Source organism: Lynx canadensis, chromosome E2 (assembly GCF_007474595.2).
Source record: "Lynx canadensis isolate LIC74 chromosome E2, mLynCan4.pri.v2, whole genome shotgun sequence".
In the NCBI taxonomy this organism is placed as follows: domain Eukaryota; kingdom Metazoa; phylum Chordata; class Mammalia; order Carnivora; family Felidae; genus Lynx; species Lynx canadensis.
In genome coordinates, this window is record NC_044317.1 from 42179212 (window position 1) to 42192694 (window position 13483).

Below are 13483 nucleotides of genomic sequence, written 5' to 3' on the forward strand. Positions count from 1 at the left end.
TGGTGCTGGTAAGAAAGCCTGCACTGCTCTAGGGAGCGGGACCCTGCAAGCATCTGAACGTTTAAAAATGAACTCTCTTCCATGGCAGTCAAAAACAGGGGTGCAACTTGGTGGCTGGGAATGCATTTAAAAATATGAACTTGTTTCTAAAATTTAAGTATCAGGAAAGATCACATACTACATGGATTTGCAGGCACTCCTCCTGACAAAATGAAGTTTCCAGCAACTCTGGACCAGCAGTCCAGATGTAGCAGCCATCCCCACAGGGCCCCCCACACCCCTGCCCTCAGACCCCGCCATTCCCTGATGTCTCTCCACACCGAGGCCGAGAGGCAGGCAGCATCTGTCTCTGTGCCGCCACAATGGTATCTCTTTCACCCTTCCTGCCCGCATCTGAGCCAGTGACCCTGGCACCTCCCAACATGTGCCCGGCACCACAAAGGAGAGCAAGCGCACGAAACGTGCCCTCCACCCTGCAGCTGCCCTCCCATGAGGAATGCCAGCCTTTGCACCGCACTTGAGTGAGATGTCTTGAAGCACCTGCCAAGGTTCTCCTGAGCACCCCGTTCTCAGGGAGGCACCATTTGCTCTACCTTCCCAATAATTCACATCAGGTCGTCTATGGGGATGAAAGGAACCAGGCAGCCATGTTTCCTATATCAGACGCCTACATTTTATACATGGCATCAAGTGACCAGCCACAGCCTGGGGTGCGGGCCTTCCTGCCTTCTTTCAGAAAAGACAAGTGAGCTGCTTCCCATCTGTGATTTGTCACAAATAACCAAGACTGCCCAAAGCCAGTTGGGGCTCGGCACCATAGAAGTGGCCTGAGGAGTCCTTTCCTGATCCAAGGGGCTTCCTGTCACCGTCTATGATGGAGCAGGTCCCAAGCACCTCAAGGGCCCCCCAGCACAGGCGTCTTAATCCAGTAGTCTATATTGTCAGGCTCCATTTTGAGCCACAGAAAATCGAAGTCACTTGGGAGTCTATGTCATCCCCTTTGTCTGACAGGGCAAATGCAGAAGTGGAGGGTCTCTGGGGTCCAAAGGTCCTGGGGTTGCCCCCTAACTCTGCTGCTTCCCTGGCTAAGGGCCCACAGTTAGGGCCTTTCACCTTGGCCTTGGCTTCCTCTGCAATGGGGCAGGGGCTGTGGCCTGCATGGGATAGGGCACAAGGGATGTTGCTGGAATCAGCAGGTGCCACCCCAGAGTGAAGCATTTGACCAGCTGTTAACAGTGAGCCTCGTGTCCAGTAAGAACCACAGTGGCAACAGTGATGAGAGTACTGATTAACGATGACAGCAGCGATGATGGGACACAGAAAAAGCTCCTGGACCTGACATCCTGTCCTCTGAACTCCTCTGAAGACCTCATTTAATATTCTGCTTTGTACATACAGACTCAGAGTGAGCTGCTCTCTGGGGCTGTAATTCTACACTATCACTACCGGCTCTCCTGTCCCGCCACTCCAGACTCTGTTTCACTGCATTTGGAGGCCAGTTCTACTCTTCTCCCCCCAGATCACAGTACAAACGGAGTTGAGTTTCTCCCAGCCATAAAAGCAAAAATGTCAGAATGCAGCTGGGGAGGCTGCAGTGAAGAGATGCTCTGACTTGGTGAGTCCCAGGCTGCCCCCTCCAAATTTCTGGAAAGGTCAAGGTCCCCAAGGACGATAATGTTAAAATGCAGTTTATAGAGGCAGGAAGGATGCACTTGCCAAGGAGAGGGTCAGGAACAAAATCAGAACGAAGGATGAGCGGGTCCCTCGCTCCCTGGTACTTAGAGATGCAAGGTAAGCAGCAAATGACCTCATTAGGAGCAGGTGAGTAAATGTTCAGGCTATTTGAGATCCTATACCCAAAGAAATCAATACAACAGGTCACAAGTGTATTAACCGACTCTTTAGATGCTATGAGTTGCCCCCCAGTAACTCAGTATTGAAATCCAAGGACAAAAAGAAAGATCAAAAGCCACCCTCTCTCCACAACCCAACCAGGCAGAAGGTGCTGCAGAAACAGGTGCCCATGGCCCTGGGCGTATGGGTGCAAGCCGCACTCCTTCACCAAGGCCCCCCCGGCCAGGCACCGAGGGCCACAGTCACCCTCTGCACCAGACCGTGTCCTGGCTACGGGGTTCAGCCCTGGGTCCCAGCAAGCTCTGATGCCCACACACCCCTGGAACATTTACTCAAGCTGGCTGGCTGGCTCCTCTGCTGCTTCCACGTGACCCCCAGCACTTAATGTATGTCCACGTGCCACCTCGGTCTGGGGAAATTGGCATGCGAGGGCCCCATCCCGCCAATCCTGCCAGGCTGGCGGTAGGCCTGGAGCAGCAGGCACTGACGTGCTTGGGGCACGGGGCCTGTAATACGGGCCTCCCTGTGTACCTGGCAGTGGCTGCAGTGTTGGAGGCCTTGGTCCCCTAAGGAGACCATGGGGGTGCACGGCTGTGCGCTCACCTCTGCTCCAGTCCTGCCCCATCAGCAATGAAAGTCAGGGGCAGCCCCTTGTGACTGTCTGGATTCGGGACAGATGCAGAGTCCCAGAAGGACAGTCATTCACCTACCCAGGCCACATGACACCCCTGGGCACCCACGTTGGGAAGTAGATTAAATCCGGGGGCCTCCAACTGCACCCCACCCACAGGTCTCTCAAAGTCTGGGGTTTTTCTGACAGCAGCATCTGCAGCCGGCAATGGTCTGTGGGGGAGCACCTCCCCACACGTGAAGGCCCGGGCTGAGCCCGAGGGGCGCTTGGATCGGACCTCCCAGAGCTGTCCTCCCACTGGGAAGCTCAGCAGCCACAACCCAGGTACAGAGGCCTCCAGCTGCCGAGTCAGGGCACCGCCCAGGCACCTCCCCTTCAGGGAGGTCTGAGGTACACACTTCCCATCTGCTCTCTGCAAACGTGGGCACTGTCGAGGTGGCTGGCAGCCGGGCGGTGGCATCCCACAACACACAGCCAGGCTATGGCAGCGAGAGGAAGGGGATGCCAGAACGGAGGGGTGACGGAAGCCCTGACCTGCACAGAGAGGAGCCGGCTGCTACTGACCTCGTCTGCATACTGGACGTCATCCACGGCATACTTCTCCTTGAAGTACTCCTTGGAGTGGATCCTCAAAGGGAAGCACAAAGAACACCAGGGTCAGGGTTTGGCCACACTCGGCACGGGCTGCCTTCCCACTCTTAAGCCCAGACCATAAAGCCCCGGGGCCCATTCCCGCCCCGACACAGAGCAGGCACAGACTCGGATGGCAAGGGGCACTGGGCCACAGATTTAATGCTGAACCGTCTGCCTCTCCTGACCTCCCCAGTTGACCTCCACTCGTCCTTGGAGCCCGTGACCCTGGCCGCCTGCAGCAAGCATCTGCAGACCAAACTTCATTCTCCACCACCAGCAAGAGCCCACCAGGCAGCCAGCCAGTATACCCTTTGGGGCATGAAATAAGCTGCCTCCCAGGAGCTGCCCCCCATGGAGCCTCTTTAAAGGAAAGTTTTAAAATTAACATTTTAAAGAAGTCAATATCAGTATTACTCATTGTGATGAGAACATTCAAGCTTACTCATCTCTGAAAAACCAGCCATGAGAAGACAGACAAAGGAAGGAGGAGGTTGGGCCACCTCCCGGAGGGCTCCCAGTCATGGTCATGGTCACGGTCAATGGTCCAGCCAGCAACCCCCATCCCCCCGCCTCCCGGCAGGTGGGTGAGTTGATGTCACTGCTGGTGACAGAACTCACATGAAGTGGAGCACTAGCCACACGAGGGGAGGATGTCACAAGCCAAGTCTATTGACGCACACACGCCATCCTGCGCCATCCCACGCCTGGGCACCACATCAGCACAGGGGATATACCCCCCAGCCTGCCTGTGATCACATGGTATTCTAGTCATCGAGTGTTAGATCCGAAAGCGGCCTCGGGAGAAAACAGCAGATGGTTTTCAGACTGTGCTTCCTGGACTCGCAAGGGTGAGCAGATGACAGGGGGGTGAGGGTGCCAAGGGCAGTGTGCCTGGGGACGCCCAGAGGGGGCAGGGGAGGGAGCATACTTCCAGACTTGGAGATGGCCACCTCCAAGAGCAAGCTCCATGTGCCTTTAAGACATCAGTGACCAGGGTCACTGCCCGGGAAACAGAAGCCCACTACCCTCCCTGAGCCCTGCACGGCTTCCCGCTCCACTCAAGCATGCGCCAGACAGATCATGGCCAGGAAGCAGAGAGCATGGACCTGGGGGGCAGATGGGTGGGCCTCAGGGATCAGCAAGGAGCTCACAGCCACACACGGCGAGCAGGGCTGAAGAGATGACGGTCTCACTGCAGCGAGCCGCTCGGTGCCCCAGAACGCTCTTTGCTTTATCTCTCTTTTGGCTTCTCTGAAGTGGGCACTGGGTGTCAAGCTCTTGCTGTTAATTAAATTTGCACAATCCAGTCACATTAGCTTCCACGCCTGAGTCAGGACTCAAACGTCAAATGGCCAAAGTCTGGCACCACCAGCAGTACCACCTGAAGGAGCTACGGGGCAGGAACAGATGACAGGCACCTGGATGCGGGAGGCCCCGGTTCTCTGCTTACTGCGGACAGCTCACTGACCCTCGGCTACTAAGCGGTGACACTCTCAGCCGTGCGCAAAAGCACGTGCCAGAAGGGAGTGGTGAGGCCATCAGTGTCATCACCACGTCCACCCTCGACCGCACCAGCTTCGGTCTCAGCTCCAGGACGGATGCCCTCATCCTCGGCAGGTCCCCAGTCCACCTCTGGTCCCCAGCCACTTCATCGCTTGCAGCTGTGGCAGGCACCCAACGCCAACTCCCAGCAGATTTGGGAAGTGCAAAGGGCCTGCTTTCAGGGGATGCTCCCTACAGGTGGGCATCTCAGCCATTACCCCAGGGAATGTGTGCCTGCCTGCCTGCCCGCCCTGCCTGGGAGTCTCGGTGGTCAGGCTTCAGCACAGACCTAGATTGGAGACCTGAGAACATCTCCACACACTCAGCCTGAGGTCAAGGTCTTCGTGATACGGAACCAGGGGAGATGGGAGGAGGAGGCGTAATGGCGAGGCAAACACGAGGTAGCTGTGACCTGTGGGTGGCCCCAGGGCTGTGCGCTCACCTGTCCACCCCTCGCCTACCAGCCATAAGCCGCTCCACTTGCCACAGGGGCCGAGGAGCAGCCAGGGCCAGCCAGCCCACACGAGAGCCTGCTGCCGCCACCCTGATTATCCAGGAGGAAGGCAGGGCAGGAGTCAGTCCCACCACGTGCCCCTTGCCCTCCTCAAAGAAGTCGAATGACACAGTCCTGAGCACCCACTGGGCCTCAAGGGTCAAAACCACTGACTAGCCACAGGCCTGGTTCGTAACAGGAACGATCACTTCACAGATACAATGTGAAAAGCATCTTTTCTGGCACTTTGCCTGCCATTCTTTCCTAAAGGGCACAGATAATTAAGTTTGAATACTACTTGTTTTTCATGTTTTGAGGCTAATTATAGTAAAAATAATTTAAATGTCACCCTAAGGGAGACGTCTGCCAGGCCACCGCATCAAGCCAGCCACCAGAGACTCAGCCGTGATGACTTGGTGGGGTCGACCAGGGAAGGAGCGGCTGCTCCAAGAGCCCCGCTGGACAGGCAAGAGAGGTCAGCGGGCAGCTACAGGACCCAGAGAGGCTGGCGGCAGCCACACGGAGGGCCTGCACTCTGCCCTGTCTGGGGTTCGGGGTCCAGCGGGGCAGCTCATGCCAGATCCCATCACATGGCAGATCCAGAAAAAACCACTGGACCAGGGGAGAGTGGGTCAGCAGAGAAGCTGACCTCACCCTAGAAACTGTCCCTTCAAAGGGAAGGGACGGCTTTGGCAGGAGAGAAGAGAGAGCGCCCCACTCAAAGCGGTTTGTGACTTCACCACCAGCAGCCGGGGCCAGCATGAGTTAGAGGTGGCCTTTCCCAGAACTCAAGGTCAGGGTTGAGACTGTGAGTACCCACGCCCCGTGCAGGGCCTCCTGTGGGAAGGAGACATTAAGTGAATGCCTGTGGTGTAGACACAATGGAACCCTTCAGAATATGAAATTTCCAAGCACAGGTCTTGCCAGCTAGCTGCCCACCTGTGTGCGGTTAATGAATAAATAACAGGACCAAATTACAGCAGTCACCATCAATTTCAGCGGCCAGAGTCTGCCTTCAGCTACACGCAACGCTGCTGCCTCTCATCCTGCTCACAGCACAGCACTGGCACTCGCTCCCAACGTGGGTCGGCAACCACTGCAACATTCTAGTGGCTCGTCAGAGAACAGGTCTCTCCAAAGCAGTGCAGGTTCCTGATCCTGGGGATCACAGCCGTGAGGTGGTGCTGGGCATCGGGGGAGCCAGGGCTCCGGAGGTGATCAAAAGGAGGCCCGTGATCAGCAGAGCCAGAGCCCCGGGAAAGGTGCCCAAGGGTTCTGGCAAACACTTAGCCAGGCCTCGGGCTGCCTGAGATCAGGCTCCCCCCACCCCGGACTGCCTGGGGTAAGAGCCAAAGGGGCTCCCTCAGCCTCCTCGGGAAGGCCTGCACCTCCGTCAGTGCCCCTCCCTGAAGACAGAGGGAGGGACAGGGTGAGGCCACCAGGTGGGCTGAGGCGGCCTCAGTCCTCCTGACCCAGGTGTGTGTACAGGGTGCGGAACGGTAGCTGTGAGAAACCGCTCACAACATACACAACCTGCAATATGCACACATACCACATCGTACCCTACCACACCCCCCCGCACACCCCATCCCACAAGTGCACATACACACCGCATACCGCATACACCCAAACCACACCCACCCACAACCACTCCCCTGGCACCCACACACACATCACAGCACGTGCGCATCAGCTCCCATACCAGAAAGAGCAGGGCTCAGGCCCTGAGGCCCTGAGCCCAGGGGGAAACTCCCCCTCACCACTCCTGGGCAGGGCCCTCAGTAGGATAAGCACCCTCCTCCCCGCAAACCCCACACCAGGCCCACTGTCTCCCATACCAAGCCACAGTCTCAGCCAGGAGACAACAGGAGCAGAACACGGTCAAGCTGCAAAGGTTCTAAGAGGGCCCCCCAGACCCCGCAGGCCCAAAGTCACTCACCCTCTCTGGGCACTGAGGCTGCCCGGTATTGAGTTACGGAGACAATTTTAGAGGACCCCAGACACCCCGGCAGCCAAAGCTGCCACCAGCTAAGCCTGATTCTGACAAGACATGATGGGAAACACTCTCACGTCCAAAGGCCCCGGACTTTTGTCAGCAAAGATTCCAAATGGAAACAAATGAGAAGCTACCCTATCCCTGTACCCAAAAAGGCCCGGGGTGAGGAACAGGCCGGGCAGCAGGCAGACCCCTCGGCGTCTGCTGCCCTGACAACGGGACAGCCCTCTGTGCAGGAAGTGGCAGACCCGCAGATGGGGGTGTTGTTTCCCTGGACGACTGTGGATTACAGGATCTGCCAGATGGATTTTCAAAAGCCATCAGAGACTGAAAAGGAAGCTGAGGAGCTGAAGGTCAAATGTTCAGGCTGGTGGGTTTTGATTGCAAAGGCCAGGTAATCCCGCAGCCTCGCTCCTGAGCCCTATTGATTATGAGTGTCTGGAAATAGCCACCTGCAATCAGATCCGGCCATTCCCCAGCTCCAGCCCCAAACAACCAACTCATTTACCACTGCCCCACTATAACTGAGCCTTCTCTCCCAAAGGCTGGGGACATGGGGACCGGGAAAGGGGCACGCCAGAACAGAGGAAGGGAAAGGCCTGCCCAGGTGGCCACAGTGGGGAGCCAGGTCTGTAGGAAACCGGGGTCTAGCTCTCTGCTGCGGAGCCACAAGGCCCCTGGGGACCAACCTGCTCATTCCGGCCCACCCAGCATGGAGCCTTTCCAACTGGGAGACCCACACTGCAGACCCATTTCTATACTCAAAGGCCGCACAAGCAGCTGTGTCTGCACCAGACAATCAGCTGGCTTGGCAAAGCAGGGACAGACTGAAGGAGAACTTTTAACAGTGGTCCTGAAAGTCAGCCATGACCAAAGCACAGAATATTATTCCTGTATTATTGAAGATTATGCTTCAGAATAGCCAACTGCTAACAGCTGTTCCCTGACCAATCAGGTCCTGGGTTTTAAACCCTCCAGTCAAGTGCCATGTGGCTCCCCAGATGGTGGCTGTGGGGAAACATAGTGAGATTTGCTCAGATTTTCCCACTGGATGGTAGAGTCCCTAAGGCAGGGACAGGCCTTTCCTCCCACTGCCCCAAAAGACGTCCACCCTCCAGGACAGGCACTCCCCAATTTCACACAAGAGTCAGCCCTACATAAAAAGCAAGCAGACAGAAGAGAAAATGCACTCAGAGGCTCCCCTACATTTCCAGACAGAAACTCCAGTGAGGCCCTGCTCACACCCTCCCCTAGCCCCCCCCCCCCCCCAGGCCCATGTCTCCGACTGCAGGACCGGCACTCCTGGAGCCAGTAGGGAGCCACAGGGAGGATCACAGACAGCCAGTTCACAACCCCGGGTGCTGCAGAGGGGCCCTGGCTCTTTGTGGGGTATGCCACTGGCAGCTAAGTGACCGCCTAGAGTGCAGGAAGGGTCTGGAAGGAATCCTCTTACCAAGACCAGACCTACACTCTCACCAGGAACCTTCTCACCACAGCTGAACCAGTCACCAGGGTTTTGTAGCAAACCATACTGACACTCTTCACTTTCACGGACCCTGAAGGTCTGGGCTTGCGACAGAGTCCAGAGTGGACAGCTTATCTCTGCTCCACAAGGTCTGGGACCTCAGCAGCAGGACCCAAGGGCTGGGACTTGGGAGTCACCTGTTCTGATGGGTGGTCTGGCTGTCAGCTGGGCCTCCACTCCTCTCCATGAGGTCCCTCCTACATGGGCCCCCTCACGGCATGGCAGCCGGGTTCAAGGGCCAGTGTCCCTGAGCAGAACCACAGTGCACTTTATCGTCTGTCTACAAGATGACCCTGCCACACTCACACATCGAGGCAGTCACCAGGTCCTGACCCGAGTCAAGCAGGAGGGGACAGATTCCACCTTTGCATAGGGAATGGCCACAAATATTGCTGTGGTCATTTTTGGACATTACAAGCTGCCTGTCCCTGCCATCTACCACCTCACTTCAGTGTCACAAACATAACCATCCCCACAGTGACCATCACTCTGACGACAGCCCTGGAGGTGCCTCATGAGCAGCACTGTCACTGTTCCCCAGATAAGGAATCAGAGGCCCCAGCAGTGGCGAGACCTGTTCCACAAAGGGGCCATGCTGAGCCGTCCGGCAAGCTTCCAGCAAGACGGGCCCACAGGACCTGCACAGGCCACACCACCACACTGCTGTTTCCTTTCAAAGCAGGGCAGTTGTACGGATTCAACCAGGAATTTGATGAAGACTGACTATAAAGGCTACAACAGGATGGAGAGGTGGAACCCACCCTCCCAGGAGTACCCATGTCTCCAGGCCCGGATATGCTGATCTAACAGGAGGAGGCGTCCAGGAAGAATGGACTGAGGAAGGCCTGCCTCAGGCCAAACCCGAGGCCAGTTTCTCTGCAGGTACAAGACACTGTGGCAAGGCAGGCAGGGAGGTCCAGAGGACAGAGCAGACATCTGCCTCTGCACTCCCCCACACACCCCCACCCAGGCCTGGGCAGTGTAGAGCCTCTGGGGGCTCTCACTGGGCCTGGCTCACCTTGACCAAGGTGCCGCCCCATCCCTCTGGGAAGAAGACAGTACAACCTTCCGTGTCCACCCTGACCCGGGTATGGAGGCCAGTGGGAACCTGCTCGTTACAGCAGGGACACATTTACGCCATCTGCCCTGAGGCCTCTGAGAGGGCCAGAACCTACGTGGCTGCTCAGTCACGCACTCCAGAGGCCAAGTGGATCAGGCATGGCCACTTCCCACCCTCCTCCCCCAGAGGCAAGCAGGAGAATGTCCTCCAGGGAAGCACAGCCCACTTCTCTTCTGCCGTGAGTGCTGCCTAAAGCTGTCTTTACGGCAAAGCTGAAGGCCTGGGGCCAGGAAGCCCCAAAGGAGAAACGTTACCAACCTGTGAGCCTGGATCCCTTGCCCCAAGATGACAGAAGAGGGATCTCTCAGGCCAACCAAAGAAGCTATGGAGTCTGCACTGAAGGGCCGGTGGGGAAGGGTGCTGCGTGAGGCACAGGAGGCCCTGTCCTGGGGTCTGCACAGAGCAGCTCCCTGTAGCAGCCACAGGCCCGCCAGCCCACCTGGTAATGAGTGATCGAGGACACGAGGCAGCGAGGGCTGCAATTCAGACGTTTGCCCAGAATGACCACCCTCCAGGCAGGAACGACATGCTGAAGGTGATGAGCATTTTCCGGGATCCCCTGAGCACCTCAAGCACCCACAATGAAGTACAGTGTCTGACTCAGCACCTCTGTGCAGGCAGGATGGCTCCCAAGGTGGGTGGACATGGCCAAGGGCCCTGGAGCTGGTAGAGGCCGTGGATGATGGGGAGGAGGCCTCTGAGCACAGCCCAGCCCTGGTCCCACACTCTTCACACACCACAAACCTAGAGCCACTGACCTGTCTCATGGGTGAGCCAACTGAGGCAGGGCCTCCATCTGAGCCAGAGACGGGCACACGACAGGCATCCCGCAATGCCACATTAGCGATGGGCCTCAGAGAATGGTCCCAGGCTGCCCTCTCTGACCCGAGCCAACCCCCATGACACCCAAGGTGGGGCCACCTCCCACTGATGCCATGCGGGAGTGATGGTTCACTGGGGCCACAGCCTCTGACATTTTAACAAAGCTGAGAATCCAGAATTTCAAGATTAATAAATAGTACCTCCAAACAAACATGACCACAGTCTGTGGCTCTGACACCCCTTCCCAACCAAGGCCGCGGGCTCTGGCCCTGAGCAGAGGTCAATGGGCCTGACCACTGAACCCCGCCCCCCATCCCCGGCTACTCTTTCCCTCCTTGTCACCACAGGCCAGACCCTTCCCCCTGCCCCAACCCCAGCGGTGGTCAGCAGGCCCAGACTGCTCCTTACTTTCCCATCCAGGTGGCATAGCTGGCAGGAAGCCGGGGCACAAATAGGGTTGACTTCCCGGTGCCGACATCAATTGTGCCGTAGCAGCCTGGATCCGTGACGCCAAACGCCCAGTGAAAGAAGGACTCCTGTGGTGAGAACAAGGACCCTGGTTACCCGGTCAGCAGGACAAAAACATGAGGCACAGGGAGAGGTGTGGGGTGTCGGAGCGAGCACCGAGCACCCTGGAAAGTCAGCTCGGGGCCCCCCAGCCCCACACAGTTGTCCATCTATCCACTCTGTCCCCTGACAGCTGCGGGCTATCTCCCACTTCCGGGATTTGGCATGGGGCAGCCCGGCTGGCTCCTCCCACCCTGCTTTCAGCTTTCTCTGATGATGCACATTTCACGACATGCCCCAGCCCCACCTGCACCCCTCCCCGGCCACACCCTCATGCCCCCCCACAGGGCACCCTAGGGCACGCCAGGACATGGGTGCCCATGAGCACCACGGGTCCGGCTCAGCCCTGCCCGCACCTCTCTGCTGCCCCCATGCCCGAAGGTGGGCAAGATGCCACTCTGACTTAGACACCGAGGCCAGACATCTGCACGGAAAGGAGTCCTCCATTTAGGACTTCTTGCTTCCTTCTCCCACCCCCGGGGCAGCTGATGACTTCAGTGTTTAGCAATAAACATTGAGCTAAAATAATGTTCGAAAGGTATGAAGTGGAGGAGGATCTCTTCTAAAATTAACCTTGCAGAACAGCAGTCAGGGAGCCAAAGGCTGAATTTAGGAGATCGATTTTTAAACCACAAAATACGTAAACCTCAGGAAGCCTCAAGACTAGGCAGAAAAGCCTTACTGAGACCTCCACGTCTCTAGCAACCAGGGGACTGCAGGCTTGCAGCTGCAAGAACAATGTGGCATGGGGAAATGTGCAGCGGGAGCCACTTGCGGCATAAAAACACCACAATGGCTCTCAGCAGCCGACAGCCCATCTGTGTCCTGTGCAGGGGACACAGCCCAGCTGGGGAGGCCACCACTTGCCGCGCCTCCACACTCAGGTCCCCTTCACATTTCCCTGACTCCTCCTGGCCTGGATGCTGGACAGCCATGTCCCCAGGGAGGTTCCGGAGTTCCCAGGGTGCCAGGCCCCAGATCTGCAAGTGGCAGGGAGGAGAAGAGAGCCCTATACTTGGAGTCCAGAGATGCGACTCTAATTAGTCCCAGCTCCCCCTCTGCCAAGTCATTTCCTCTCGGAGCCTCGGTTGCATCATCTATAGAGTGAGTGCGATGCTAAGATCGATGAGTGGGGCTGGCTCAGGGCGTCTCCGGCTTTCTGGGTGAGCCTCTCTGCTCAGTGCCTTTGCTCCTGTTCCTGGGAACTGAGTGATGCCAGCGATTCCCAGCCAAGGCCGCCACATCCAGGCTGCAGCTAGGCTGCCCCTACTACCCTCCCCCGCACAGGGCTCCAGATCCTTAAGGAGTCCCTAGTCTACTTCCCAGGTCAGGAAACTGAAGCCCGGTGAGGGTCAGTGAGTCAGCAATGGCCAAACCATGATGAATGTCTGGGCCTCCTACTCCTGCTCAGCACCCTGTTCACACGCCCCCTCCCGGACGTCTGCAGCCCCCTGCAGCCCCCGTCTTCCCTAGCACAGGAAGAATCTGGCCCCAGGAAGTCAGACCTCCCCATCTGCACCCCTGCCCAGCCCACCCTCTTACCACCCACTCCTGTGGACACTACCCTCCTCCCCAGCCTGGAACACCCACACCCAACTGCACTTGTCAGAATTCACCCTGGCCTTCAAGGGCCCACACCGAATACTGCCTCTTCCGTGAGGCCTTCTTGCCTACTTGCTCCCCCAAGAATGTCATCTTTCTGTATTCTGACCTAAGAGCTGAGACTGGCTGGCATCAGCTCTGCCTTCAACCACAGCTAGCAGGGATCTGCCCCTCCAGACTATTGGGTATGGGCTTCCTGGGTGCCCACGCCTCGACCTGCCCTCAGAGAGCCTCTGCAGGGTCCCCTTGGGGGTAAAGCTGCCCAGGGCCTACCAGGCCCGATGGTGGAGGAGGGCGGGCAGCCCACAGAAGGCCGGATGCACGCTTACAGGAAGCTACCAGGGTGGGCTCACCTGGCGGAAGAGGACCCCGGTGTCGGTGCAGTAGCGCTGTGTCTCCTCCCCGCCCTGCAGCAGCACCACAGAGCCCGCCTGCACAGCCGGGTTCTTCCGCAGCCGCTCACACAGGCGCCGCCTGTTCAGGGCAAAGAGTGCCAACGGCACCTTCAAGGTTTCATTCCCCAGCCAAAACGAAGGTCTGCAAGACACGAACACACATTGCCACATAGGCTCTGTTAGCGCCACCAAGCACATCTGCCACCCGTGGCCTCAGGTGACTGGAGGGCCAAGCCTGCTGTGGGACCCCCATTAGCATGGGGCAAGCTGGTCTAACCTCAATCTGCCTGACCTAGAGACAGC

The 13483-nt window shown here is 57.6% G+C and overlaps 1 protein-coding gene across 2 annotated transcripts in view; it reads right to left on the reverse strand.

Moving 5' to 3' along the window:
- PEPD (peptidase D) overlaps positions 1-13483 on the reverse strand; it is a 111687-nt gene that overhangs the window by 89784 nt on the left and 8420 nt on the right. For both annotated transcript variants that reach the window (XM_030298656.1, XM_030298655.1), the window contains exons 2-4: positions 13139-13322; positions 11025-11152; positions 3050-3113 (exon numbers count right to left, since the gene is read on the reverse strand). In XM_030298656.1, the coding sequence (XP_030154516.1) occupies positions 3050-3113; positions 11025-11152; positions 13139-13322 (376 nt within the window). The remainder of the gene's footprint in view (positions 1-3049; positions 3114-11024; positions 11153-13138; positions 13323-13483) is intronic.